Raw genomic sequence first — 24,762 nt, 5'->3', positions numbered from 1 at the left:
TGTTTTTGTAAGCATACACACAAACATGGTTTAGACATGGGTTTTGGATAGAGCAAGCGATCATGGAATGATAGATACCCATAGTAAGATTCACACTTGTATTACATAACATGGGATGTTCTTCTATTTATTTAGTAATCCTCCAACCGCTTTGTCTCGAAGCGGAACCCACCCCGAGACAGCCGGTCGATCAATGGCTGCCCCAGACACGCAGCCGTGTACACGCCACCGGGCAGATCAACATCCTCCTCCAGCAACGTCGACGCGGCTTCTGCCAACAAGATTCCTGTCACTGTACTCGAAAGTTAGCAGACCGGCTTTTTTTTTTCGTCCCGGTGTCTCACGGGACGACACAGCGCGCCCAAATCCCCGTGACCGCCAAAACTTGAAAGATAAAGAAAAAAAAACTTACAATAATACGTGCCCCCTCTGAACTCGGCCCTGCAGATGGCCCTCTCGCCGGCGCCGCCGTCGCGCCGCCCGATGCCGCGGTACTCGATCTCGTCGCGGCTGGCGACCTCGGGGTCGGGGCCCTGGCCGGGCGGGGTGACGAAGCGCAGGGCGAGGCGGCGCAGCCAGGGGGTGAGCATGACGAGGCCGAGGAGCATGAGGCCGTAGTGGATCGCGATGCCGGTCAGCCAGTTGCGCGGGCGCAGGTACTCGCGGAAGGAGAAGCCGTCGCCGTAGGCCTGCGCCCGCCGCGACGGGGTCGTCGCCAGCAGGCCCCACGTCCGCTGCACCGCCGCCGCGTCCGTGGTCCCCGCCGGCGACGTCGTCAGCGTCCCCAGCGACGGCACCGTCACGAGGCCCGTCAGCCGCGTCAGCAGCGAGGGACGCGGGCCGCGCGCCCGTGGGAGCGGCTGCGGCGGCGGCGCCCCCGCGGGCAAGAGCGCGTACGGCGCGTAGGCGGCTCGCAGCTCGCTCAGCGTGAAGTTTTCGAAAACGGTGAGCACGGTCGTCAGGGTGCCTCCCGAGGGTGCGGATCTATTATGGAAATGAGGATCCTCTTCTCTCTCTCTCGAGACTTTGGGGAAAGAAAGAAGGGGCTGATGATGATCGGCTTTACCTGAGGTTGTGGACAGACACGGTCACGTCGGCCGTCGGGGAGCCGAACTCGTTGCGGATGAAGGAGGCGAGCGACCAGGTGACGAGGTCCGGAGGGGCGGACTCGATGCCGATCTGCGGGAACATGAGGGCGCCGGTCCGCCGGGCGGTCTCCTCGTACTTTTTGATCATCCTGGCGACGAAGGGGACCTCGCCCGTCACGTCGAGGTAGTGAGTGCCGTTCTCGGCGCAGGCCTTGAAGGCGTGCTCGCCCAGTTTACCATAGGGCCCGACGGTGGTGGCGAGGACAAAGGTCTTCTTGGCGAGGCCGGCGAGGTCCTCGTCCGTCAGGCTGCAGATCTCGACGGCCGGCTGCACGCGGTCCGGGTTGAGCCTCTTGCACTCGGCGACCACCTCCTCGAGCTTGGACTGGGAGCGCCCCGCCACTGCCCACTTGAGGTCGGTGGGCAGATGCGTCGTGATGTACTGGGCTGCATACTTGCCCGTGTAACCTTTTGTTTGGCTCCCAAGTCAGTTCCGCAATCCGATCAGGGAGGGCGGCCGACACCGCGCAGCCACTCACCAGTCGCACCAAAGACCACAAGGTCGTATTGGCGGCCGTGTTGTTGTTTGGCAGGCATTGCGTAGCAAGGAAAGGGGGGGGGGGGGGGGAGGATGGAAAGCTATCCAGAAAAGCGCAAAAGACCAATCCAGAGTAGTTCTAAATCCAAGATAGGTTCAGGCAATTGTTTGGTAGCAGGCCCCTGTCAAGGAACGGTTTGGTTATGGTGTACGTATGGATGCACTGCAAGACAGAGAGCACTGAATACTAGATAAGAATCAAGAGTATACTGTTGAGAGAGGGGAAAATTGGGAGTGTGATTGCCGCCCTTGATTTTTTTTTTGATTTTTTTGATTTTTTTTTTTTTTTTTTTTTTTTTCCTGTTGTTTTCCTGAACTTAGTAAGTACTCCGGAGTGTTTGTCCAGTATATACACGGAATAATTAGTGTGCATCATTGGCAGCGCTCTGTCGATCCCAGGCGGACCGAGGTCCAGGCTCGAAGTCTTCCAAACATGAGCTTGCCCAAAAGTAATCCGTACTGCCGCAACTCTCTTTCGCGCTGTTTTCGGGGTCGGCGGGTTAGAACATCTACGTCGTGCCCTTGGCCAAAGGCTGCAGGTGTGCAGGTCGAAGAATGTCCTCAGAGTATCCGTACCAGTTGTGTACCGAAAGTGGGTGAAAACGCTCCATTTCGTTGGTGCAAATCTTCTACGTCAGGGAAGTGGTCCCTCCAAGCTGCTGCCCCGCCCCGCTTTTCCTGTGGCAGTCTCCTCGGGAAAACCGTTCTGCCAGATCCCGCGATTTGCAGGCCCCGGCCCGCACACCAGAAAATTACCGTGCACATTTCTCAAAATCGTCGACGCCCGCCAACACCCAGCGAGTTGCCCATTTGAAGATCACGTCCAGCACCCTTCAAATAAGTCAAGATGTCCAAGCGCACGAAGAAGGTCGGCATCTCCGGCAAGGTAAGTAATCGACCAACCCTCAAACTTTTATCTCGTGGTTTTTGTTTTTCAGGACTCCGCTGATGCTGGAAACCAGTACGGCACAAGGTTCGTGATTCCGAATTTCTTTGCGTTGGCTCCCCGATGCGCCCTCGACGAGATTACCACCCCCCGAAAACACCGGTCGATCCTTTGAATGGCGCATTCTCTGGAGAAAATGCCTCCAGCATGAACGTTGAGGCCGCTTTGGCCGACGAGTCGCTGCGCAGATTGTGTCGCTTGGAAAAGCGGGAGGCCCCTGAATCAGCCAACCACTCGGTTCGCAGCACTACCAGAGTGTTGGGATCAGAGTTTTTTTTTGCCTGAGATTTGACGGGAGGGGAAGATATATGATTGCTCGGGCTCAACTAGCGCTCTCGGGCTCGTCGTGTTTGTTCTAGAATTTAAGCGCAGGGCAGCCAGACCACCGATCAGGGGCATCTCGTCGAGGGCGCTGCAAGTGATCCGGACAGGAATGCCGTGCTAACTCTACGTTCAGATACGGTGCCTCGCTCCGTAAGCTGGTGAAGAGTAAGTTCCATCATCAACGAGCGCCGGCCTAGTACCGTTCACTGACTATTCCACAGAGCAGGAAGTGTCTCAGCACGCCAAGTATACTTGCAGTATGTACCCCGAGGGGATATGCACGTTTCCTTGACCACACATACTGACGCTCGCGTCTTTCTGTTCAGCATTCTGCGGCAAGAGTGAGTTCTAACGTTGCCCACCGAGCACCGAGCTTTGAGCTAACTGAAATCAGACACCGTCCGCCGGACGGCTGTTGGCATCTGGGTATGTTCCTTGCCCGTGATCTCGCCCGGGTTCATCGCTTCGCGAATAACGCGAAGCTTTGGTGGCGCTGGCAGCCACAACCGCTGATCCGCTCATGGCTAACTGGACCTTGACAGAACTGCAAGTCCTGCAAGAAGACCATGGCTGGCGGTGCTTACACTGTTGCGTGAGTAACCCTGTGCGAGGTCTCCCGATCGGTTTGATAGGAGTCTGACCGCCGATCCTAGTACCCCTGCTGCCGCTGCTATGCGGTCAACTCTCCGCCGTCTCCGCGAAATCAACGAGGCTTAGACAAGAATTGGGCGTGTTTTTGCTTTCGGATTTGGTGTCATGGCAAAGGACAACGGAGGCTCTGCGGTATACTTCCAGCCGTTGGGTACGGCGGGTCGATCAATGACAATTCTTTGAGCAACGACAAGGCAACGTTCTCGGGTCACGATGTCACTTTTGTTGATGCGGGCGAGAACCGAACCGGCACCGAGGTCCCCCATTACAACAATGGCCGGGGAAAGGCCGCCATGGTCGCCGGATTTCAGACTTCGCAGTCGTCAAATGACCATGACACGTCTCATTGGCCGCGTATTCGGCGGCGCCCTCTGTGTCCTTGGTGAAAATGCGTTGTGCCGACGATGAATCTTGGTCCCCACTTAACTTGGCCCAGTACGCCACGTCAGTCACAGTCTGGACAGGAATTCAGACATTGTTGGATTTGCGCTAGCTCAGAGATGTGTACCTGCGCACTCACGGCCACATCTTGACGCAGGGGCACGGCCTAACTGTGACTACCTAGCTACGTTTGTTTCGGGTGCGAGACGGGGTCTCTGACCGATTGAAAATCACGGGTTGCCGGTACAGTACCTGACAGTACGCTAGGCACGCCAGCTAGCCCATAGGCACGCTGTGCAAAAGAGCATGACGGAATCGGATGGTCAGTATCGGCTTGGCAGGCAGCCTGGTGGAAACCGTCTCTGGCCTCCCCGTCCGCCAAACTCCCGATTTGGATGGGTCGAGGGGCCGAGCCGGAAGTTCGCTTCGACAATGCACACTAAAGTACGGATTAGTCTACTCTCCCCGCTCGATATCCTTGATGGTCTGGGTGATGCGAGCTCTTTCCGTTCGGAATCGGTCGCATTCGGGCGTCGAATCCTGACGAGTTTTTCAACCCAAAATCGATATGATTCTACCACACCTTTTTTTTTTTTTTTTTTTTTTTTTGTAAAACGACAGTGGAATAAAGGATCGGCGAGCACGCGTTTAGATACTGGATGAGCCCGGGGGAGGCTTGTGGTGCATGTAATTCGTATCTACATACGTACGGAAATCAGGTAGGTGATAGGCCGAGGCAGGTGGGCAAGTAAGTTCTTGGTAGGCACGCCTGCTCTCGCCGGCAAGTCCAATTGTGCTCTCGCTCTCCGTTTCCCGTCTTGCCCCGAGGAACCGGGGACGTGATCGCCGTCCGCTGCCCCAATTCTCAGGTACACCGACACAGTCTCCCACGTTGCCATCACCATGCCATCAAGTGTTTGAGAATGAAATCTCCCGCCCTCCGTTCAGGCGGTTTGTCCTGCCACATCCTACCCCCACCTTGTCTTGAGGGAAAGGGGAAAGAGTCAGTCAGCTGGCCCCAGAGATCTTACCGAGTATTGCACGCCAGGCTCGGTGCTGCCAACTGCTACTTTGCACTGTGAGCGACTGGTGATTGGCTGGCGGCCCAAGCTTGCGCTAACACGGGACGACGCAAAAGGTCGAGGCAACCTCTCTGGCATGCGCTGCTCTTTCTCCCTTTCCCTCACTTCTGGTTTCTTGACAAGGTGTGCTTCCTGCTGCACCCCCAATGGTCCACGCTCCCGTCATCCCGCCGACGCTTAACGCAGAGCGCTGCATCCACCACCCACTTATTGTTAGAGACATCCTAAAGGCAGCACCACCACACCAGACAACTGCAAACCCCGAGATCAAAAATCAGCACGCATTATCGGCACATTTGCAATTCCAGGACAAACTCACTCACCGACGCCGAAAATAAAGGATTCAAAGAAATACCCTAGTTTCAGAGCGGTTTTGGCAGCCTCGAGTCTCGCTCGGCCCGCCGTCAGCCATGGCTGATCAGTGCATTGTCTGTCTGGAGCCCCTGGACGTCGAGGCCAGCGCCAACCCGGCCCCGTTAGCACCTGCGGAACAGCAGGTGCTCAACGACTACCACCAACGCCATGCCACCGAGGATGCAGATGCACTCGCCAGATCGAACCAAGAAAGCGGATCAGAGAATTCCAACCATGAGAACGTAGCCAAAATCGAGGTTTGCGGCCACATGCTGCACGACGCTTGTCTGCGGGAGTGGACCGAAAAGGCAAACAGCTGCCCCATCTGCCGCCAGACTTTCCATACCGTCACTGTGTATGACAGAGTTGGAGGTAAGTTTCGCCACCCCAACGCCAACCCTCACCGGTTCCTGGGGAATTAGGCTCCGAACTGACACGCACGGCCCGCAGGCAAGCAACTATCCACCCGTAAAGTCGAGGACAAGAAGCAGGCACCTGTGGTGCCCGAATACGACCCACGAGAATGGATGGAAGAGCTGGTCGAACAGCCAGAGCTCCCCGGCCGGCATTGTCCCGTGTGCAACTCGGCCGGGGACGAGGAGGTGCTCCTCCTCTGCGACGGCTGCGATGCGGCCTACCACACCCACTGCATCGACCTCGACGAAGTCCCGAGGGGTCCGTGGTTCTGCATGGAGTGCGAGCACGCCCTCGGCCCGGACGTTTTGCAGCCCATCGACAACGTCCCTAGCCGGGACGGTGGCTTCCAGGGGCGGAGCTACTACTTCCCCCGCACCCAGGCGAGCATGCGCCGTGCGAGGCAACGAGCCCAGTCCGACGAGTGGCAGGGGGCTTGGGGCCGCATTACCGGCCGTGTCTGGGACGCGCTGGAGCTTGACCTCGACTACGAGGACGAGGAGGACCCGTCGGTCTTTGAGAGCCTGCAGCGCTCTCGCCAATTACGCGAGCGGGAACGGGAGGAACACGAGCGCTGGCAGCAGCGCCTGAACATCGCCGCCCGCCTGGGTGCGAGAGACGTTTTCCTGAACAACATCACGCGTCGGGTCGAGCGCCCACAACCGGACCCGCCGACTCGCGAGGAACGGCTCGCCTGGGGCGCATTGGAGAAGGCCAGAGACATGGAGTCTCGAAAACGCAAGTCGCGCTCGGCCACGGCCGAGCCGAGTGAGGAGCCGCATCACGAGCCCGAGAGAAAGCTGAAGCGGCCGCGCACGAGACGGTTGCCACCCGCAAATGGCGAGTCGTCGTCGTCTGCCGCTCGCGACGCCGGGCCGTCGGACCGCCAATCGCGACAAGCCCAGCAGCAAGGCGGCTCGTCGTCGTCGCAGGCACCGGAGGCGCCGCCTTCGTTCTTGTCTTCGCTGCTCAAGGAGGTCGAGATGAGCACGCCGTCAGACGAAGAGACGTTGATGCAAATGTTTGGGCCGATCCCGGGCGTTAATGACGCCCCATCCCCAGCGCATAGCCACGGGGCGGCCACGCCGCCGCCGAACCGCGCAAGCTCGCCCGTGATGACGCTCAGCTCACACATCGCGCCCCTGTACGCATCACCCTCTTACACTCCGACCAGGGGTCTGTCGTTGGACACGGCGGAGAGCTCCCGCTCGTCGTCGCCCAAGAGGACAACGGCCCGACGAGAGGCCCAGTCCTCGCCCGACAATAGCGACTCGGAGCACCGGGGCCGCAGACCGCGCCAGCCCGTCCGGCACGGGCCGCTGGAGCTCCGGCAGCCACAGCCCCGACGAAGGCATAACGGGGACCTGCCCCGGTCGCACAACACATCGCCCGCGCGGAGTTCGCTCCCTCTGGAGCTGAAAGAGAGCATCAGCAAGATTGTGCGGGGCGCGCTAAAACCGCATTGGCGCTCCAAGCAGCTGACGGCCGAGCAGTACGAGACCATCAACCGCGACATCTCCCGGAAGATCTACGAAGAGGTAAAGGAGCCGGAAATCAGCGAGGATATGCAGCAAGCCTGGGAGAGGATGGCGACGCAGGAGGTCGCCCGCGCGGTTGCCTCTCTCAAGGCTTAGGGATTCGAGAGAGGGCGTCGACGTATCCCCGTGATGAACCAACGACAGTTTATTGTGGAACACAGCACACGTAGCATGATTTTATGAGACATGGCCAACGATACTAAAAGGCTGGGTGGGGGGGTTGACGGCTGACCATCACGGCGGGGTGTTTCTCATCTTGCATAGGCCTTGGGCTGGCGGCGTTTCAGGGCAGCATTGGGACGGATCTGTTTATCGGTGCAAAGGGAGATGATGATGGGGATCTTGTTAAGATACCCAGGGACAAGTTCTGGATGGTCGAAACGGGCGCGGACGGGTAAGGGGGTGGCATCAGCGATCTGTTCCTTTCATTGGAGTTTTATATTCCTTCTGCTTTCTCTTGTGCGATTGGGGAGGGGGGGTTGTTGGCGATTGGAGTTTTTGAGCACTTGAGGTTAGCTTAGCTACTTTATAAACATGCATATTGGCAGGTATAAAAATGGTTTTTTTGGGGGGGTTGGGGATTACGAACAGCCATGGATGGTAGTCGCCGGTAGTCGCGTCGTGTACAATACACATATATGTACAATTACAATTGGTTAAAGAGGAATGTGTCTGATGGGCAGTTGACCGTCGTCCTGGTATCCTGGATAAGAACACTCGTGCTCATACGTACGACCACGTTATATGGCTCGGGAGTTTGAAACGTATGAAAGCAAGGTGCGTTAGCATCCAGGGTCGTCCATTGTCAAGAAGTCATCTTGAAAGAGTCCATCAACGGCATTGTCCATAGCCCCTTTCTTGTCATTCTGGTGGAGGCTTGACGTGGTGGTCCCGAGTATCCTTAGTCTGGTTCGACTCGAGAACAAGACACGCAAAATCCAGGTCAAGTTTCGTAGCATGTGAGGTCAAGGAAGAAGTGTGTGCTGCTGCCGGGAGGGGCCCCCTCTCGTGGGTGAGCCGTCATTGTCGGACGGGTCATGAGGGTCGTGGAAAGTCTAATATCCGCACTGCGGTCTGAACCCTCAAAGGTACCGGTGATCTTGTGCCACGGCTGGCTCCCATCGGCCACGCATGACAATGACCTCCGCGCTGTAGTAGCTTCTGCTCGTCGCACATCGAGGAGGGGGGAAAGGGGGGGGGAGGGGGGTTCATAAAAGGGCTTCTTTCTGATGGCCTCGGTTCTGGAGCATACTCCCCTGCACATCCCCTCTTGGTCGCCCATGACGGGCAGTCTCCCCTTGGCGAGGGTATGACCTGAAAACCATAGAACACACAGAGCCACAGCAGGAAGAAGGAAAAACCAACCCGGATAACTATGAGTTTCCCAGAGTCGCAGTTCGCCTCGCGCAGCCGGAGGGGGCGGCGCCGCGTGAAGATCACCGTCCGAGAGTTCCGAGGCGAAGGGCCGGGCTTCGAGCTCTGCATCTGCAGAGTGTGTGGTCCTTGCGACCGGGACGCGGAGAGGGACTGCAGGTGGTGTAAGCGGTGCATCAACAGGGAGTGCTGGTGGAAGCATGAGAACAAGGGGCTGCTGGAGAGGTTCTTCGGCTGGTTGTCGGGACGGGGAGGGAGGAGCGACGACCGGGGCGAGAGCACGGTGTATTACGTGGGAAGACGGGAGGACGAGCGATAGTTGATTCGGACGAGGGCGACAACCAGGACCGTAAGATGCAGTCTTTGGGGGCGGGGCGGCTGGACTGGGCCGGGCCACCTGAGTCTGCTGCTGCCGCCCAGGTTTACAAAGTTCCCGCTCGATCAAGGGAGAGAGGGGAAGGGCTGGGCCCACCCCTGTTGTTTGCTCCATTGAACCTCAAGAATGAAAGTCATGGAAATCTAGTCGCCGCGCGACATGTGTTGTGTGCGTATGGTTGGTTTGTCTGGCGTGGTAGAGTCCAGTCTCTGCGATCCGAGCCGATGAGAGAGGTGAGGATATGCTCATTTGATCCTCGCCCGGCTCAGGAAATGCATGTTTGCAGCAACTATCTAACAGCAACCCGGTAGGAGTAAGCCTCTCGGCGCAGGCACCGCTAGCGAATTAGCCGCATTCTCCCTCTGGGCACCGGAAATGGTCAGGACGTTTTGGAGGTGAGAAACAGTCTTGATGATAAGGATTGGTGCCGTGGGGAGAAGAAGAAAAGGAGAAGAAAGGTAAATTTTGGATAACTTGCCGAGTCGCCAAAATTAACCCTAGCCGCTGGGAGGTGGCACGTGCATTGCTCGATAAAATACGGCAGGCGGTGTGCTCGTCTATCAATGCGCGGGAGAAAAGTGGGTCGGGATCCCGGCAAGGAAAAAGTTCACGGTTCGCTGCCGCTCCATATCGAGAATCTACAGCTGACCCGCGTTTTTGGCGTCCGGCCAGAGAGTCACACACCACACACACCACCACGACCATGATGTCGGCGCCGGGAAGAGGGGCGGCTCTTCTAAGGAGTAAGCTGGGCAAAATGCCCTCGTCGTCGACGACCCCAATTGGAAAGAAATGACAACACAACTAACCTCTTCCCTCCTGCTCCTCCCCCGTTCCGTCCCCCTCTAGGCTCGCGGCGAATCTGCACTCAGTGTGCTCGCACGGCATCGCGACCCAGGATGACAGCAACAGCCTGCCGGACGCCCGTCGTCCTTCCCCTGGCCGCCCGCCGCTGCTATGCTACCGAACCAGTCACTCCTGCCGAATCATCACAGCCGGCCCCCACCACCACCACACCTCCGCCCCCGGTATCAACACCAACGACGACGACGACGACGACGGCGACAATAACGACGGCAAACACGACGACGGCAAACACGACGCCCTCGACGGCCTCGGACCCGACCCACTACCGCATCAAGTCGTCCCTCATCCTGAGCCGCCCGCCGCTCCTGACGCGGGAAGAGACGCCGTTCGAGTCGGCCTTCTACCTGTACCAGAAGCGGCTCAACGAGCGGCTGACGGCGCCCTTCCGGCGCGAGTTCTACTTCAAGAAGGACACGGCCGGCGACCTCGACTTCCGCATCAAGCTCAAGGAGCGCCGCGGGGTGCCGGCCAAGGACATCGGCCGGTACAACCCGCGCGGCCGCACCGCGTGGAACGACGAGGTCCTGGTCGGCTCCACCACCTCGGACCCGGACGTCGTCCGCGAGAAGCTGCTGGCCGACGCCGTCGTCACCGTCAGCGAGGACGGCGAGCCCCTCGCCCCCGAGGAGCGCGTCCCCGTCGAGCGGCCCATGCCCCGCCGCTCCGAGGCCGACGAGAAGGCCGACGTCCGCCGCCTCGACCGCGCCATGGACCGCACCCTCTACCTCGTCGTCAAGAGGGGCCAGGGCGACGACGCCGTGTGGGAGTTTCCCACGGGGCTCGTGCCCACCGACGAGGCCCTGCACGAGGTTTGTCTCTCTTTCCCCTTGTTGTTGTTGTTGTTGTCGGAGAGATTACTGACTCTGAGGACCCGTCCGTCCCCGACCCGGTTCGGGGTTTCTTTTTTTCTTTTCTTTCTCTCTAGACGGCCGCCCGCGTCCTGACCGAGTCTGCCGGCCCAAACATGAACACATGGATCGTCGGCCGCGTGCCCGTCGCCCACCACGTGGTCAAGCCCGTGCTGAGCGAGGACGGCGCCTCGGTCGTCAGGCGCGGCGAGAAGATCTTCTTCCTCAAGGGCCGCATCATGGCCGGCCAGGCCGACCTCACCGGCAACAAGCACGGCCTGACCGACTTCAAGTGGCTCACCAAGGAGGAGCTGCAGGGGGTCCTGGCCGAGGACTACTACCACAGCATCCGCGGCATGTTTGATCTGAGGTAGACGCGTCGGTGAAAAAGGAAACGAAGGGGAAGTGGAAGAGAAGGGGGGGGGGAGGGGAGGGAGAGGAGTGACAGAAGAAAGAAGGCGGAGTTGGCGGGGGCATAGCAAGCGATCCGCTTTCTCGCTCTGTTTGGTGTATTGTAAACTAGAATTGTACGCTATGTATAAACTGGCCCCATATTTATTTCTTCTCTCTCTGTTTTCTCATCCGTCGCTGATCTCAATGCAGTGCGATTTGTGTGCTCTAGCCGTCGCTGCGCGTTATGCGTCTATCTAACAGCAACGGGGCAACGGAGCAACTGGCAAGTCATGAACAGAGAGAGATGCACTGACTGCTCGGCCAGCTTAAAACCACGATGAATCGAGTACACGGGAGACAGGGAATGAAGAAGTCAAAAGCTTTTTTTTTTTTTTTTTTGCCGACCTAAGTAGCGAAGCAACCTGACCGCGATCATCATCATCATCATTAACATTCGTTCGTCAACAAACAGACATCATCAATAGACCTATCCCTGCACCCTGCGAGCCCGTCCACCCCTAGCCCGACGCTCCTCCTCCTCCTCCTCCTCCTCCTCCTCCTCCCGCCGCAGCCTCTCTGCTCGCATCTCCCGATCCCGATCCCGATCTCGATTCCGGTCCCAGTCCCGGCCCCAACCCCCGACCCGCAGCCGGCCAAGGTCCCTCGCCAGGTCCTCCCCGTCCATGCCGACCCGCGGCCGGGTGTACCCGTCCCCCGGGCGGACGAGCCTCACGCGGGAGCGCGGGGGCTCGCGAGGGACAGCAGCCGTGTGCGCATACGTGTGCGCGGGCGCGGGCATGTGCGTGGTGGTGGTAGTAGTAGGAGTAGTAGTAGTAGTAGTAGTGGGCGCGTGACGGTATGTGCTGCGCGGCCCCCGTACGGGTACCCGACCGGCGGTAGGAGGAGGGGGATAAGACGGAGGAGGAGGAGGAGGAGGAGAAGGAGGAGAGAGGGAAGGGCGGCGGCCCCGAAGGCGCCACCTCTTCCCGGAGCGGCCACGATCATAGTAGCCGCTGCTCCTACCGCTTTCGATGCTGCTGTCCAAGTCGCTGTCTCGACCGTGATCCCGGCGGAGGTCATTGGGGAGGCGGCGGGTATGGCGGCGGCGGTAGTGGTCGCGGTCGAGGCTGCGGGTCCGGCTTCGGGCCTCCCTGCCGTCACGCCTGTCGAGACTCCGTGATCGGGGGCGACCACGTCCGCGGCTGTGGGAGCGGCCGTCTCTGTGGTGGTGGTAGGAGTAGTAGTAGTGGTGGTGGTCACGGTGGCGGTCCCGACCCCGGTCTAGGCTGTTGCTGCTGCTGCTGCTGCTGCTGCCGCCGCCGCCGCCCCTGCCGCGGACCTTGTAACGGCACCCCCTTTCCAACCTCCAGGACCGGGAGCGGGAGCGGGAGCGAGAGCTGGAGCGAGAGCGAGATGAATGGCGGCAGCGGCGCCGCCGCCGCGTCCTCCCCTCACTGTCGGTTTCAACCGAATAATCATCATCATCACCATCATCATCATCATCATTATCATCATCATGACGGTCATCACCGTCGCTCTCACGACCACGCCCGTGCCCTCGGGCGGGATACCGTCTCTCTCGGTCCCTCTGAATCACCACCGGCACGTTCGGTTGCCTGGCGGTGGCGGCGGCAGCGGCGGCGGCGGCGGGAGCACCACCGCTACCACCACCGGCAGCGGCGGCTACCACGCGCTCGGCCATGGCGGTGGCGTCTTTGTAGGCCTTGGCGTAGATCTCGCCGGGGTTGGCCGTACTTAATGCGGTCGCGCCAGCCGTCCCGTTTGAATGGCTCGGGTTTCCGCCTGGGACACCACCAGGGTGACCTGTGCGGTTGTTCGTACCGTGGTCTACAACTACGGCTCCGGGAGCCGGCCCCGTGCCGGGGCCCCGTGGACCCGTGTTCATTGGCGGAGGGCGAATGGGCCCGGACGGGGGTTGTTGTTGCGCATGGGTGTGCCCTTGATTGGGTCCCGGAATGATTTGGCCCTGCAAGTGCTGGCCTGGCATCTGTCCTGGAGGGTTCAGACCAGCAATATGCGCTTGATCAGGATGCCTCTGCGGCGGCCGCGGCGGGAACTGGCCCGGCCCTTGGGTTGGCCCTCCTCTTGGACCGGTCGCGGTCTGGCCCCCGGCCGGAAGTGAGGGCGGCATGGGTGGCCTGGGCGGGACAGCGGCGATGGCGGCGACGGCGGCGGCGTTGTTCATGTTGCCCTGTCTCTGCGCATTCACCTCTGGACCCGGTACCGGGACACGGGGTTGGGGAGGAGGCTCCTGGCCGGGCGTCTTAACGGAGTGTTCGCCGCGCCCCTGGTTATCCGGCCGTCGCTCATTGGGGCGGTGGGTTTGGGTATACACCGGCCCCTTGTTTCTCGAGTTGGAGTTTGGCGGGATGCGATAGTGTGCTGGTCCCCCCTTATTCTGCGGCTCCCGGCGCGGTTTGTCGGAGGGGTCCCGTCCTCCAGAGGACAGAGGGGTGGGAGGGGGGGTGCAGTCCGTGTCGTTGTCGACGGCGGAGAAGGTGTCCGAATAGATGGAGTCATCGGCGCTAACCGGGCTGCGGGCGCCATGGTGAACGCGTGGAGACGGACGACGATGACGACGATGTGGAGAGGTTCGTCTGGCTGGAGCCCTGGTCTCGCCGACTCCGGGCTGGGGCATGATTTGGTGGGCTTGTGGAGGGTACGGTGCGTTCTGAGGCTGAGGGGCCATCGGCTGGGGGGGCATTGGGGTGGGATACGCCTGCTGCACATCCCGATCCCGAGTGTTCGGCTGTCTTTCTGCCAACTGCAGAAGCCTGATGGGGTCGACGCCGGGCCGAGGGGATTGCATGAAGTACGCCGTGATGCTAACTCGCTCCTCAACGACGGCCCTGTTTCGGGATCCTGACCTGGGGCGGCGGTGCCTCCTCCCTGTCGTTCGCTCCCGCTCCCGCTCCCGCTCCCTCCCCCTCCCTTTCTCTCGTCCTCTCGCCCTCTCGTTGGAGCTTTTTTCCACGGGCCTCTTCTCGACGCGATCGTCAAGCTGGACGAGCGTAATCTGAAACCACGCTTCATCGACCTTCTTCTGGAGGTTTACCAGAGCTGCCTCTACCTGGAGTTTCTGGTCCTCGCTTAGATCCTCCTTCTTCTGGGTCACCGAGATGGTGCTGCGGGTAAGAGCGCGCACCCTCTTGGCCACCTCGCGCTGGTCGACTCCCGGCTCCTCGACGTGCACTGCGCGTTTCCAAGAGGGCTTTCGTCTTGAGCTGTCGGTGCTGTAGCCGCCCTTGTCTTCTCTCGTGATGCGGACGACGATGTATTTTGAGAGTGCTTTGCGAGCCTCCTCGGCACTGAGAGGCCGGTCCCTGCGGATATCGGATACGGTAATGTGAGAGTTGTGGCACTGTTGTTGCGATGCTGGAGTGGCGACTGGGGCAGCGGGGGGGGGCCGGAGGGCCGGGGCGGCAGAGTACTGTGGCCCAACTGGCGGCTGTTGAGGCCGACCGTGGTATTGCTGTCCCGCGGCATCGGGAAGTCGGGTTGGCTGTTGCTGACCGACTTGACCCTGATATCCAGGATGATGTGGAGGGACAGGGGGTGCGGTAGCTCCCGTGGAGACAGGAGGTCGCTGAGGCTGAGCCTCGTGGATGGTGATGAAGCCCGGTCCGGGCATGATGGCTCCTCCTCTCTATCGCTTGGAGGGGAGGCCCAACTAAACAAACAAACAAACAAAAAAAAAAAAAAAAAAAAAACGCGTTCCAAGGAGGACAAGACCCAGGAGGAGTCGACGCCTCGGGGAAGAGAGGAAGGAAATGTCTTCTACCACTTATGGTAGGAGAGTGGGGAGGCGGAGTAGGACACCTTATACTCGGGGTATGGCAAGGCGAATGGGCGGTGTTGATATTGTTGCCCGTGAACTGCTGCGCGTGGGCGAAACCGGGCATCCCTTTGCTTGTCCTTGCTTGCTGTCGTCAAGAGGGATTCTGGGCTTGGGTTACGCAATTCAGGAGGGCGAGATCAGACAGCAAAACGTGGTGTGCCCTCTCCTCCCCTCCCCTCTCCCCCAAGACAAGGAGTCGATCGTGGCGGAGGGTGTGGTTGTCGGCGGTGACACTGAAGATCTTTCAGCAGACAATGCCGGGTTCCATGATAGCACAAAGCAGCGGTAGCGAGCAGCGCCATCGAGACCGAAGAGCAGGACGAGGTTGCAAGGTTGCACAGCCCTCCAAGACTCTCTCTCTCTCTCTCTCGGTTTTCCCATCCATATTATGACCGGGCGGGGCGGCACACGAGGATGGTGCGCGGACTAGAGTTGGTGGAGGGAAGAAGGAGCCGGGCGCTCTGCATGACCGGGCAAAACTATGGCAATGGCAGGCTGTGGCTCGGGTGTGTCTTGGCTGGGGCAGATGCATGCGGTGTGGTTGGAGCAGGCTGGCCGGGCGATTCGGCTTGCCAAGTACAAGTAGTACTGGAGGAGGAAGGAAAGAAGTGTTAGAGCCGCCGCCTTTTTCGATTCTCAATCGGTCTCCCCGGCAGTTACCTAGCTAAGGAACGGAGTATGCTTGTGGTATGCCTTGCCACCTGAACAGGCACAGGCAGTTGCCCGGCTGCACTAGCATGGGCCCACACTCTGTGGATGATCAAGACACTGCAGTTGCATATGCTGCTTTAGTGAAAGGGAACGAATGTGCCGGTATCGAAATCGTGTGGGCTTCGCAGGTGTCACGACAGAGCTCCCGGGCGAGCGGAATTGAATCCCGAGACACACTCGCTGGCGAGCCCAACGCTGGCCGGGCGGGCGCAGTCGTGGCTGCACCTTAGTGTAGCTACGTCGGGCAAAGACGTTGTTAAGCCATGTCCATAACGCATAAGGTAGGTATGTAAGGTATGTACGGATTACATACATACGTACATACTTGCAAGGCTGCGTTCAACACCCAGAAGTACTCCGTAGAACAATTCCGATCCGCAACTGCATGCCCGTCCGGACACGTTAGGGCGCCACCGAGGCCACCGACGCCGGGCGTCTCTCTCTCTCTTCCCCGTGCTCTGCTCCCTGAATGGATGGATGGATGGATGGATGGATGGATGGATGGATGGATGCGGCATATGCGACCCATTCGAACGGTCCAGCCCGGGCTGTTCTTGCCTTGCTTCGAGAATCTCGTCGCCTCCTCCCCCTCCCGCGCAGCACCGTATCCTGCTGCGCTGCCCACCGCTCTGCTGGCGAAACCGGAAACTCACTCCGAACAAACATGGCCATCTTCATTCGTCCAAGGTCATCTCTCCCGAGGGACTGCAGAAGGCCCAACCGCGGACTACCTCTCCCATACCCCCCGGGATTCCATCGCCATCTCTTGGGCTCCCTGATCGGCGCGCTGTTTTCATCAAGTCTCACAACCCCTTGTTCCGTCAGGTACCCATGGAAAGAAGAGTGACTCAACGACACATTCTTTCCGGGTGCTAAACGGATGGTGACGTAGAGCTTTCTCGCAAACAACCCGAGTATCTCATTGCCCCCTTCGGCCCGGTGAGGACAAAGAACGGCCACCGTAGGTGCCAAAAATTGGACACCGACTTTTCGCGACCCATTGAAGCACGAACGAAGTACCTGGACAATGGGAACACAACGTCGGTGGACCGGGGGAACCAGCCGAAGAAGTCGTGCTGTCCTACACTTGGCGTCTGACCCCAATTTGACGCCCAACCTTTGTTTACACACTCTTGAAGCCCGTTCTCATGCGTGGCACCAGAGAAGTAAATAAACCCATTTCCTGTACCCCTGAGACACCGGGTATCGATATGAATTCAACAGGACGACTAGTCTCAGCCAGAATCCTAACCGGAAACATCAGATAACCGAGTTCCAACCAAGGGGTAGAAAAAAAAAACAGCAAGCACAACAGCCAAAAGAAGACGATAAAAACCCCATTCTCCAGGCTTCCCAGTTTCGTGCCCATGCAGGCCGTTTGCACATCACCTCGTCATGTTGCTCAGCCCCTGATCCTTGTTGCCTTGCCATGTTAGCCCACTGAACTGAGCTGAAGTGTCACTGCACCCAACACCCTCCCCCCTCCAACAAGGAAAAAAAGTAGTTTTTTTCTCTCTTTTTTTTGGAAAAGGGAGAAGGGGGGGGGGGAGAGAGAGAGAGAAAACCTTCCAGCCTTCAGGACAGCGTCGGACAGCTGCTTGACGTCACAGAACTGAAAAGGTCGAGTCAATACGAAAACAAGCGTCCAATTACTGTTCATAGACCTCTGTTTCCCTATCAACTCTTGGTTCCAATAACAATAGCCTAGGACTTCCCCATCGCGTATGCGTACATGCTCGTAGTCTAACAATTGCATCCATGCTCATCCTCGCCATCGCAAGATCCGTCGTCGCAGTCATCATCAGACGCCGACTCGTCATCCGAATCATCATCCGAACCATCATCCGAACCATCATCCGAACCATCATCCGAGTCACTGCAGGAATCATTACCACAAGCCTCCTTGTCTCCATCCTTGGAAACCTCCTGCTTGTCAGTGCAAGGATCCCCTTGACAGCTCTGCGAGACTTCCTGTTTGTGCTGGCGGGTATCCTCGTGGCACTGGTCCGAGCCACAAGAAGCACCCTTGCAGTCGTCCTTCTTGGAACCGTGGGAGTCGTCGTGGAATGCCTCCTTGCAACGAACCTGCAGGGGAACATGCGGCTCGCAAGTCGACCAGATGGGAGGAATGTGAGGTATCACAGCGGCCGTGTCGTTCTTGTTGTCCTTGTGCTCGTCTTTCTTTCCCCACTTGAACTTGCTCTTCTTCTTCTCCGGCGTAACCTGGTGCGAGGTGTGGACGTACTTCTCAAAGACCCAGCAGGAGAAAAGCTTCTTGGTGTTGTAGTGACCCTGGAGTTTGCCGTGGTGGGTGCTCACCGAGGTGCGTGTCTCTGACTTGCTCTTATGGCCTTTCTTTTTATTCTTGTCCTTCCTGTCCTTCTGGCCCTCGTCCTCCTGGTACTCACCGTAGCCATGCTTTCCATTGTGCGAATCAGGACCCCAGGACAGGAAGAAATCGTTGCCGTGGCCACCGTGAATCTAGTGCCGGATGATCAGCCGTGTGTTGGAGGAAACGCACCATGGTGGGACTCACCTTGAACGTGTTTGTCGCATCAATCGTTGTCGTCTCATATTTCGCGCCCAATTCGCCCGACTTGACCAGCTGGTTAGGCCGGTCGAAGCTCGCGCTCAAGGGCCATTCCATTTTGGCGGGCAGAGTCAAAAAGTCAATCTCGCCGTGACCGGCGTAATCCCACGATGATTGGGTTCCGGCACTATGGTTGTATTGCTCCAGGGTGCTGTCGTGGTATCCGGGGGCGGTACCATGCAGTTTCTCGTGCGCGGCATTGCCAGGATTCCAGCCGATCTCAACTCGGCACTTGACGCCGTGGTGGTCGTGGCCAAGCAAAGGAATGAGCGAGGATAGGTGTGCCGTGATCTTGGGGCAATCGTCCGTGATGATGTAGTTCCAGAGGAATGACCAGCCATAGATGCTGATGGTGCGTGAAGTCTCGAGCTTGTGCTTGTGGCCGTGCTTGTGACCGTGCTTGTGGTGATCAAGGTCCTGCCCACCGATTTTTGTGTGGTCGATCTCGACGTAGCAGGTGACGCGGTTTGAGCCGCGTGCCGTCTTGAGTGGTGTCGAACCCGCGATAGCAGTTGTCGAGCAGAGGAGGGCGGCAATAAGGCCAGCCGAGATAACCGACTTCATGGTGTCAGACGTTGGTCTAATGATGGGAACGATGACGAGAACGCAAACGGAGCAAGTATAAGGCAATATTGGAGTGGCTTAGAAACCAACGTGGAATTGATGCTCTGGCGAAAGAAGACTGAAGGAAACAAAAGACAAAGGTTGGGTCACGAAGTAGGGAATCGGTTGGGGTTGAAATACTCACAGCTCAGGCCGTCATCTCCTTCCCATGTGGAGGACTGAGAGAAGGGAAGGAGCAGGCGTACTCTAGAGGAGATGCTTTGGTCTTTGAGGAAACGGATCCTAGGTACAGGAAGGAGCAGGTAATGGAACTCTCATGGTCAGTGCCGCCAGGGTCACTGAACGCCCCGGACAACGAGCAGTGGAGGTGCAGCCCAAACTCAACACGCTGCTGCTCCAGCAGGGCAAGTCCTCCTGATCGCTACCTTTGGAGGTATCAATAGATTGGGAAGGTGCGAGGTACCTGCCTCAGAGTCATCGATGCCTTCAAGGTTCACGTTCTTGCTCCGGGTCACCTGTTGGATGGGCGCTTTCCGTGTTCTTCCTTTCCCGCACGAAGTACCACGTATCCGGAATCTTTTCCTCATCCTGCCCCGTCCGCTGGACAAGAGTCACGTACGGCCTCCATCCATGGCCCTCCACCAGTTCGAACCACTTCATCAACAAGATGCGGACGGTGACACTGGCCTCGCCCCTCGCCCCTCGATCGCCACGGGTTGCCCTTGAGCTGCATCTCGAAGGGATCGTGGCTCCAGTTTCCCTTTTCAAAAAGACCTAACCCGTTTAACACCTTCTTGATGCCTGATATCAAGAACCCCAGGTAATCGCGACTCTGGTCCTCCTCAACCTCTCCGTGCAGCCTCACTCCGTCGGCATCGTACACCACGCTCAACTTGTCCTTGGTCATGGGGGCCAGCACGAGCCACTCCACCGGCGGCGCTCCCGAAAGACCTGGGGAACCCCGGTCCGGTCGCTGCCGGAAGATGAGCGTATCCTTGGCCGTGACTCTCTTGCTGGACACGACGGACGTGACCAGCTCTCAGCCGACTGCTCGGCGGTGTTTTGAGACTCGGACTGGATCCCCGGCGGCCAAGAAGCGTGGAGGATGGGCTCGAGGGCGGTGGTGAGCGTGGCCGGGAAGTTGAGGAGGCGGATGGTGTCAGATTTGTGGAAGGAGAGGGTTGCGTAGGTGGGAGTCGAGGGCGAGGTTGATGTCGAGAGGGAGAGGAAGGGGAGGGTATCGGGGGAGATGGTCGTTGAGGGAGGACTGGGACATGGTGACTTCTATCCGAGGAAGTTTCGAACGTAACGGTCCCACCACAGATGAGGTGAATGGCTTAATTCCTGAGCTGCTGATGGTCAAAGTGACTAAATACGGATTACACTTCTCCGGCCCGGCTGCTACAGGCACTACTACACTGGTCGACTCACATCCTCAACTGTTCTCATCCGCTCAGCCTCTAAGTGTCAAGCATTCATCCCGAACATGCTCTGTTCGCCATTTTGATCGCCGTGGCGAAGCCGCTGGGAAGGCGAGTGGTTTTCTTCAGCCTTGCAAGGATATACTGCGTGCAGGTTGAAGAGGAGCAGCCCATTGGAAATATATCCGTATTTCGTGTCGGCACACAAGGCTTGGGGCGTTACACTAGTCACTGGCATGGCGCACGGCGTATTGAGAAGAAGCCATTGCCTGGGAAGCTTGGCAACAGTGGGCGGCCCCATTGAGCCTTGTTTCGAATCGCTTAATTCGACGCTTCGGGAAAGAAGAGAGAGGACCCACGAGGACCCATAACGTTATCTGCCACGCACCCACAAGGCTTTGGTTGGGGTGAACCCACTTTTTGTTGCCCCGCACATGGGCCCGCGCTTGGTTCCCCGGCAACCAAAGTTGTTGGCCTTGGCCTGCCGGATGCAGCAGCAATGCAGGCGCCAGCACATCGAGGGACCTTTGGCCAAGTTCTCTCGCTCACACTGCAAAAAGCTGCTAGGTTACGGGCAAGGACGATGGCAGCATTGTGACTCGTGTGTGATGTCCTGATTAGAGACTGCCCGCTATCCTTGCCATTATCAGGCCACCATCAATGTTCATACAACAGCACGGCTTTCTCCAATCGCTAAGAAAAGACGCCCAAGTGCCCCGCCATTCCACCTGCCATTCCACCTGCCGCCAGTTTGCCGACTTGGGCGTCGACAACTCGGAGTCACAACATTCCCAACGTGTACGATCTTTTACTGCATAGCAGCCGACGTCTGGACGCCTTGCGACACACATCACACATCAGCCCACAAGGGCTCCCACGCCGTGCATCGCCGTCATGGCGCCGGCCGATACTCTCTCCCCACCGGGGTCGAGTTCCTACTCGTCCGACACCCTGACGGTCGGCGACGGAACATGGGACTTCACCAAAAACACATTTCTCCTGCCGAACCTCGTGGGTCTTAACTTCGAGACAATGCGGTACAATGGTATGTGAACGAAGCCTTTGCCGAAACGTCGAGTCGCTAATACCCAGGACCAACGCAGGCATGGGCAACCGCTTTGCGACCGTGTCCGAGTATCACTCCTTGATTCTCGGCCATGGAGTCCTTGCCGCAATGACGTTCCTCTTCATCGTCCCGATTTCCGTCTTGTTGGCAAGATTCCACACCCGCCAGCCGGGGACCGCCATCCGCTATCACGCATACCTGCACATAATTGCTGTCGGACTGAGCACGGTCGTCTTCGTACTGGGCTTCATTGCCGTCGGCCCGCCCCGCAACCTCACAAATCCGCACCACGGCATCGGCGTGGCCATCTACGTCCTCATCCTGCTCCAGGCGCTGGGCGGTCGCCTGGTGAGGAAGCTCAGCGGCCGTTCGTTCCGACTGCACATCCACCGCTGGCTTGGCCGCGCTATCACGCTCCTGGGCATCGTGCAAGTCCCCTTGGGTCTAACGCTGTACGGCTCGCCCAAGTCCTTGTTCATTCTCTACGCTGTTTGGATGGGCTTCCTGCTGCTGCTCTACTTCATCTTGGATTACCGCGACTATGGACGTCGCGACTTTAACAGGGGCCGCGCCGGGACTCCTGTCGAAGACGAGAGCAGCCGAGTGACGGAGAAACACGGGGGCAAGATGAAGTGGCTCGCCCCGCTCGCTGCCGGCGCCGGCCTGTTGGCACTGCTTCGGGGCCGCAAGAAGCACAGGGATGCCGAACGGGGCTCGAGTCGGAGTCCCAGCCCGGTAGATAGACCGCATCGCGCCACTGTTATCTCATCGCGACGAGAGTCCGATAGCTACTACTACGATGACGAGAAGCTGCCGGCGCGTGGGCGCGAGAGCGGCGGCGGAGGAGGCTTCATGAACAAGATTTTTGCGGCGGGCGCAGGGCTGGGCGCCGGTGCGTTGGTCTCCAAGATGATGAACCGCGGAGACAGGCGTTACGATGATGAGTACTCGGCTGTTGCGACCGACACCCCAAGCCGTGTCCGGAGACACCCGGCGAGGAGCGAGTTTACGGAGAGCGAGTATACGGAGATGACGGAGGACGTCCGGAGACACCGGAGTCGCCGTGACGAGGAATCATCCGTCCTCCCGGCTCCCCGCCCACCGGGAGCCGGGGGTAGGCCACCACCCAGGCCAGCGACGCCGCAGCGCTCACGCGCGGCGACCTCGAGGTTTGACAGCACTCTGGACGGCTCGGACTATTCATCCTACGTCAGCCCCTCTAGAAGAACTCCGGAACAGAGGAAGAGCAGCGGCATCGGAAAGGGCCTGCTCGCCGGGATGGGGCTGGGCTTCCTAGCCAAGATGGGCAAGGATAGACGTGACCGGAGAGAGGAGGAACGGCTGAGGGAAGAGGAGGACAGGCGCCGAGAAGAGGACGACAGGCGTCGGGAAGAGGAGGAAGAGAGGCGGGCGGGCCGCCGAAGCTCGAAGTACACAGGCGACGGCTACCCGACCCCGTCGAGGCGAGACTCCAAACGGCGATCATACAGGCCTCCGCCGTCCGGCGTTACCATGACCGAGACGTCGGTCCTTTCAGACGAGTCTTCGATCGAGCCGCGCGGGAACACGCCTTACGATCCCGCACCACCAGGAGTCCGGCCGCCGGCGGCGGCCCCGCTCCCAACGGCGGGGGCGCCTGCCGCTCCAGGGGCGTACGCCGGAGGTGCGCCCCCGCCTCCCGCGCCAGTGCCCGTTCCGACCGCAGGCACAGCAACTGACTACACCTCGCGGTACGACGTGGCCGAGTCTGTCTCCATGCCGCCCATGCCGCAAGACCCCCACGGCATCCTGCATCGCGACTCGGACGGCAGCGAAGCTTACGCATCCCCCACCAGCAACCGCCGGCAAGGCTCCCACGGCCACTCCCAACACTCGCCTGTCAATGTTCACGTCCGCGTGGGCAACAAGGGTGACCGCAGCAACATCACGCTGCGCCGGCTCACCTCGGAAGAGGCAAGCGGGACAGGCACTCGCGGCCGCCGCCGGCGGGCGGACTCGGTGAGCAGCCTCTCGGGCGATGAGACGCCTACGGGAAGCGGCGGCAGGCGCTACCGCCGCCGCGACTCGTCTAGCCGGGGCAGGGCCGAGGCCGCGGCCGAGCGTCGCGTCGAGACCGGCGCTGCCGCACCGCCATCCGAATTGGCAGGTGAGGGACTAGAGCCGCCCAATCCGGCATTCGCGAGGCGGCGCGACGGCGGCAACAAGGATTCCGCTTATTATTCTTCGGGCGTCGGCCCGTCGGGCGGCGTGCCCGGGCCGGGGGCGACCGTGTCTAGCTTAGGGGGCAGCCCCGCGCCGCTGGCCGGGGCCGGGGCCGGGGCCGGGCCCGGCGGGCTGATGAGCCCGGGCGGGAGCCATGCGACGTTCACGAGCGGGCCGTTGACGGATGGGGCGGCGGCGGATCGCAGGCGTAGGAGGAGGTTGGAACGGAGGGATGGGAGCCGGCATCCCGCTTCGGTTGATTACAATTGAAGCTGAGAGGAAGAGGAGGAATGGAGGAGAGATGCTAAGCTGAGGGAGGCGGACTGGTGGCCCGGTTGCCGCGTGAATGGTGTGGCTCAACTTCCTTCACGGCGTTCTGGGAAGCAAAGTTCTTCATGAAAGTTCCATTGACGGGTTAGGTATGTATGTATGTGTGTACGTGTGTATGTATGTATGCATGGTTGATGAGAAGAAAGGATGAGGAGGAGTTTCTTTTGTACGAATGATATGGTTCTACGGTTGGGATCGAATAATGAACGAAGGGAGGGCGTTGTTGAGATGGGGGCAGGTGGCTACACTAGAGTACTCGTTCAATATCGAATATACGATGATGCTTTTCCATCCCAAATCCGTGTCTGAATGCCCTGGTCTAGCTTGCACCGCGAAACTTGGATTTGCTTCATTCTAAGCCCGCCCGCTCAAGCATACTGCTGCAGCAATGCGTCTGTGGAAGACCCCGATCCCAGTCCCTCCATATTTGGGCCACCAGTCGTTGCCCGAGGAGCCAATTCACCCAGCTAAGGCCTACCTGAAGAACCTGACACCAAGGCCACAACGGGTAAACTCGGGTTGTTAGATCTTTCCCGTCGATTCTGATCGTACAAATTACGATATAGGGGAAGAAAAAGGTAAAGAGCTAACATAACAAGAAGCTTTGATGGGAAACAATTTTTTTTTAAAAAAAAAAGGAAGAGAAGAGACTTAAAAATACCCTTAACAGGAGTGAAAATGAAGATGCCGCTACGAGCTTGGAGAAGGGTAAGGTACCCATGGAGTTTCCGATGTTCTTGGCCAAAGCGGGGGAGGCACGCAGCGGGAGTTGCATTGGGCAAGCG

General features: G+C 59.0%; 9 protein-coding genes across 9 annotated transcripts; 5 read left to right on the top strand and 4 right to left on the bottom strand.

Annotated features, from left to right (window-relative positions):
- Positions 1-112: 112 nt before the first annotated feature.
- Positions 113-1,716, bottom strand: P884DRAFT_214393 (uncharacterized protein). The gene is made up of 4 exons (XM_069439230.1): positions 1,628-1,716; positions 1,067-1,556; positions 413-984; positions 113-292 (listed from the first exon to the last, which is right to left on the bottom strand). The coding sequence occupies exons 1-4, from the start codon at positions 1,683-1,685 to the stop codon at positions 132-134; spliced, it is 1,281 nt and encodes a 426-aa protein (XP_069301589.1). The 5' UTR covers positions 1,686-1,716; the 3' UTR covers positions 113-131.
- An 817-nt stretch (positions 1,717-2,533) lies between these two features.
- On the top strand, positions 2,534-3,673 carry P884DRAFT_189674 (60S ribosomal protein eL43; the record flags this gene model as incomplete). Its single annotated transcript, XM_069437454.1, has 8 exons — positions 2,534-2,572; positions 2,649-2,659; positions 3,090-3,121; positions 3,178-3,213; positions 3,283-3,297; positions 3,351-3,382; positions 3,499-3,548; positions 3,610-3,673. The coding sequence occupies 8 exons, from the start codon at positions 2,534-2,536 to the stop codon at positions 3,671-3,673; spliced, it is 279 nt and encodes a 92-aa protein (XP_069301588.1).
- Positions 3,674-5,480: 1,807 nt separating this feature from the next.
- P884DRAFT_189289 (uncharacterized protein) lies at positions 5,481-7,472 on the top strand (the record flags this gene model as incomplete). Its single annotated transcript, XM_069437428.1, has 2 exons — positions 5,481-5,796; positions 5,875-7,472. 2 exons carry the CDS (start codon positions 5,481-5,483, stop codon positions 7,470-7,472), a joined length of 1,914 nt encoding a protein of 637 aa, XP_069301587.1.
- Positions 7,473-9,829: 2,357 nt separating this feature from the next.
- P884DRAFT_233989 (mitochondrial 54S ribosomal protein mL46) lies at positions 9,830-11,215 on the top strand (the record flags this gene model as incomplete). The annotated part of the gene is made up of 3 exons (XM_069439900.1): positions 9,830-9,869; positions 9,976-10,802; positions 10,919-11,215. The coding sequence occupies 3 exons, from the start codon at positions 9,830-9,832 to the stop codon at positions 11,213-11,215; spliced, it is 1,164 nt and encodes a 387-aa protein (XP_069301586.1).
- Positions 11,216-11,795: 580 nt separating this feature from the next.
- P884DRAFT_253309 (uncharacterized protein) lies at positions 11,796-12,343 on the bottom strand. Its single transcript, XM_069440785.1, has one exon. It carries the CDS (start codon positions 12,312-12,314, stop codon positions 11,964-11,966), a length of 351 nt encoding a protein of 116 aa, XP_069301585.1. The 5' UTR covers positions 12,315-12,343; the 3' UTR covers positions 11,796-11,963.
- A 2,620-nt stretch (positions 12,344-14,963) lies between these two features.
- Positions 14,964-15,574, top strand: P884DRAFT_4060 (uncharacterized protein). Its single transcript, XM_069445874.1, has one exon. It carries the CDS (start codon positions 15,042-15,044, stop codon positions 15,483-15,485), a length of 444 nt encoding a protein of 147 aa, XP_069301584.1. The 5' UTR covers positions 14,964-15,041; the 3' UTR covers positions 15,486-15,574.
- A 2,664-nt stretch (positions 15,575-18,238) lies between these two features.
- On the bottom strand, positions 18,239-18,958 carry P884DRAFT_273920 (uncharacterized protein; the record flags this gene model as incomplete). The annotated part of the gene is made up of 1 exon (XM_069442651.1): positions 18,239-18,958. The coding sequence occupies one exon, from the start codon at positions 18,956-18,958 to the stop codon at positions 18,239-18,241; it is 720 nt and encodes a 239-aa protein (XP_069301583.1).
- A 345-nt stretch (positions 18,959-19,303) lies between these two features.
- P884DRAFT_253305 (uncharacterized protein) lies at positions 19,304-20,249 on the bottom strand. The gene has a single exon (XM_069440784.1). It carries the CDS (start codon positions 19,863-19,865, stop codon positions 19,542-19,544), a length of 324 nt encoding a protein of 107 aa, XP_069301582.1. The 5' UTR covers positions 19,866-20,249; the 3' UTR covers positions 19,304-19,541.
- Positions 20,250-21,273: 1,024 nt separating this feature from the next.
- On the top strand, positions 21,274-23,917 carry P884DRAFT_265859 (uncharacterized protein; the record flags this gene model as incomplete). Its single annotated transcript, XM_069441979.1, has 2 exons — positions 21,274-21,424; positions 21,483-23,917. The coding sequence occupies 2 exons, from the start codon at positions 21,274-21,276 to the stop codon at positions 23,915-23,917; spliced, it is 2,586 nt and encodes an 861-aa protein (XP_069301581.1).
- Between the last annotated feature and the right edge of the window lie 845 nt (positions 23,918-24,762).

This window comes from Thermothelomyces heterothallicus, assembly GCF_042370625.1.
Source record: "Thermothelomyces heterothallicus CBS 202.75 unplaced genomic scaffold P884_scaffold_1, whole genome shotgun sequence".
Taxonomy (NCBI): domain Eukaryota; kingdom Fungi; phylum Ascomycota; class Sordariomycetes; order Sordariales; family Chaetomiaceae; genus Thermothelomyces; species Thermothelomyces heterothallicus.
This window is presented reverse-complemented; position numbering and strand designations above follow the sequence as displayed.

Excerpts from the sequence above, each read along its gene's own strand:
- P884DRAFT_4060 (XM_069445874.1), top strand. The coding sequence starts at position 15,042 with ATGGTAGGAGAGTGGGGAGGCGGAGTAGGACACCTTATACTCGGGGTA.
- P884DRAFT_253309 (XM_069440785.1), bottom strand. The coding sequence starts at position 12,314 with ATGACCTCCGCCGGGATCACGGTCGAGACAGCGACTTGGACAGCAGCA.
- P884DRAFT_253305 (XM_069440784.1), bottom strand. The coding sequence starts at position 19,865 with ATGACCAAGGACAAGTTGAGCGTGGTGTACGATGCCGACGGAGTGAGG.
- P884DRAFT_214393 (XM_069439230.1), bottom strand. The coding sequence starts at position 1,685 with ATGCCTGCCAAACAACAACACGGCCGCCAATACGACCTTGTGGTCTTT. Across the intron at positions 1,557-1,627 it reads TGTGGTCTTTGGTGCGACTG|GTTACACGGGCAAGTATGCA; the intron begins GTGAGTGGCTGC and ends GCCAAACAAAAG. Across the intron at positions 293-412 it reads CAGAGGGGGCACGTATTATT|TGACAGGAATCTTGTTGGCA; the intron begins GTAAGTTTTTTT and ends TTTCGAGTACAG.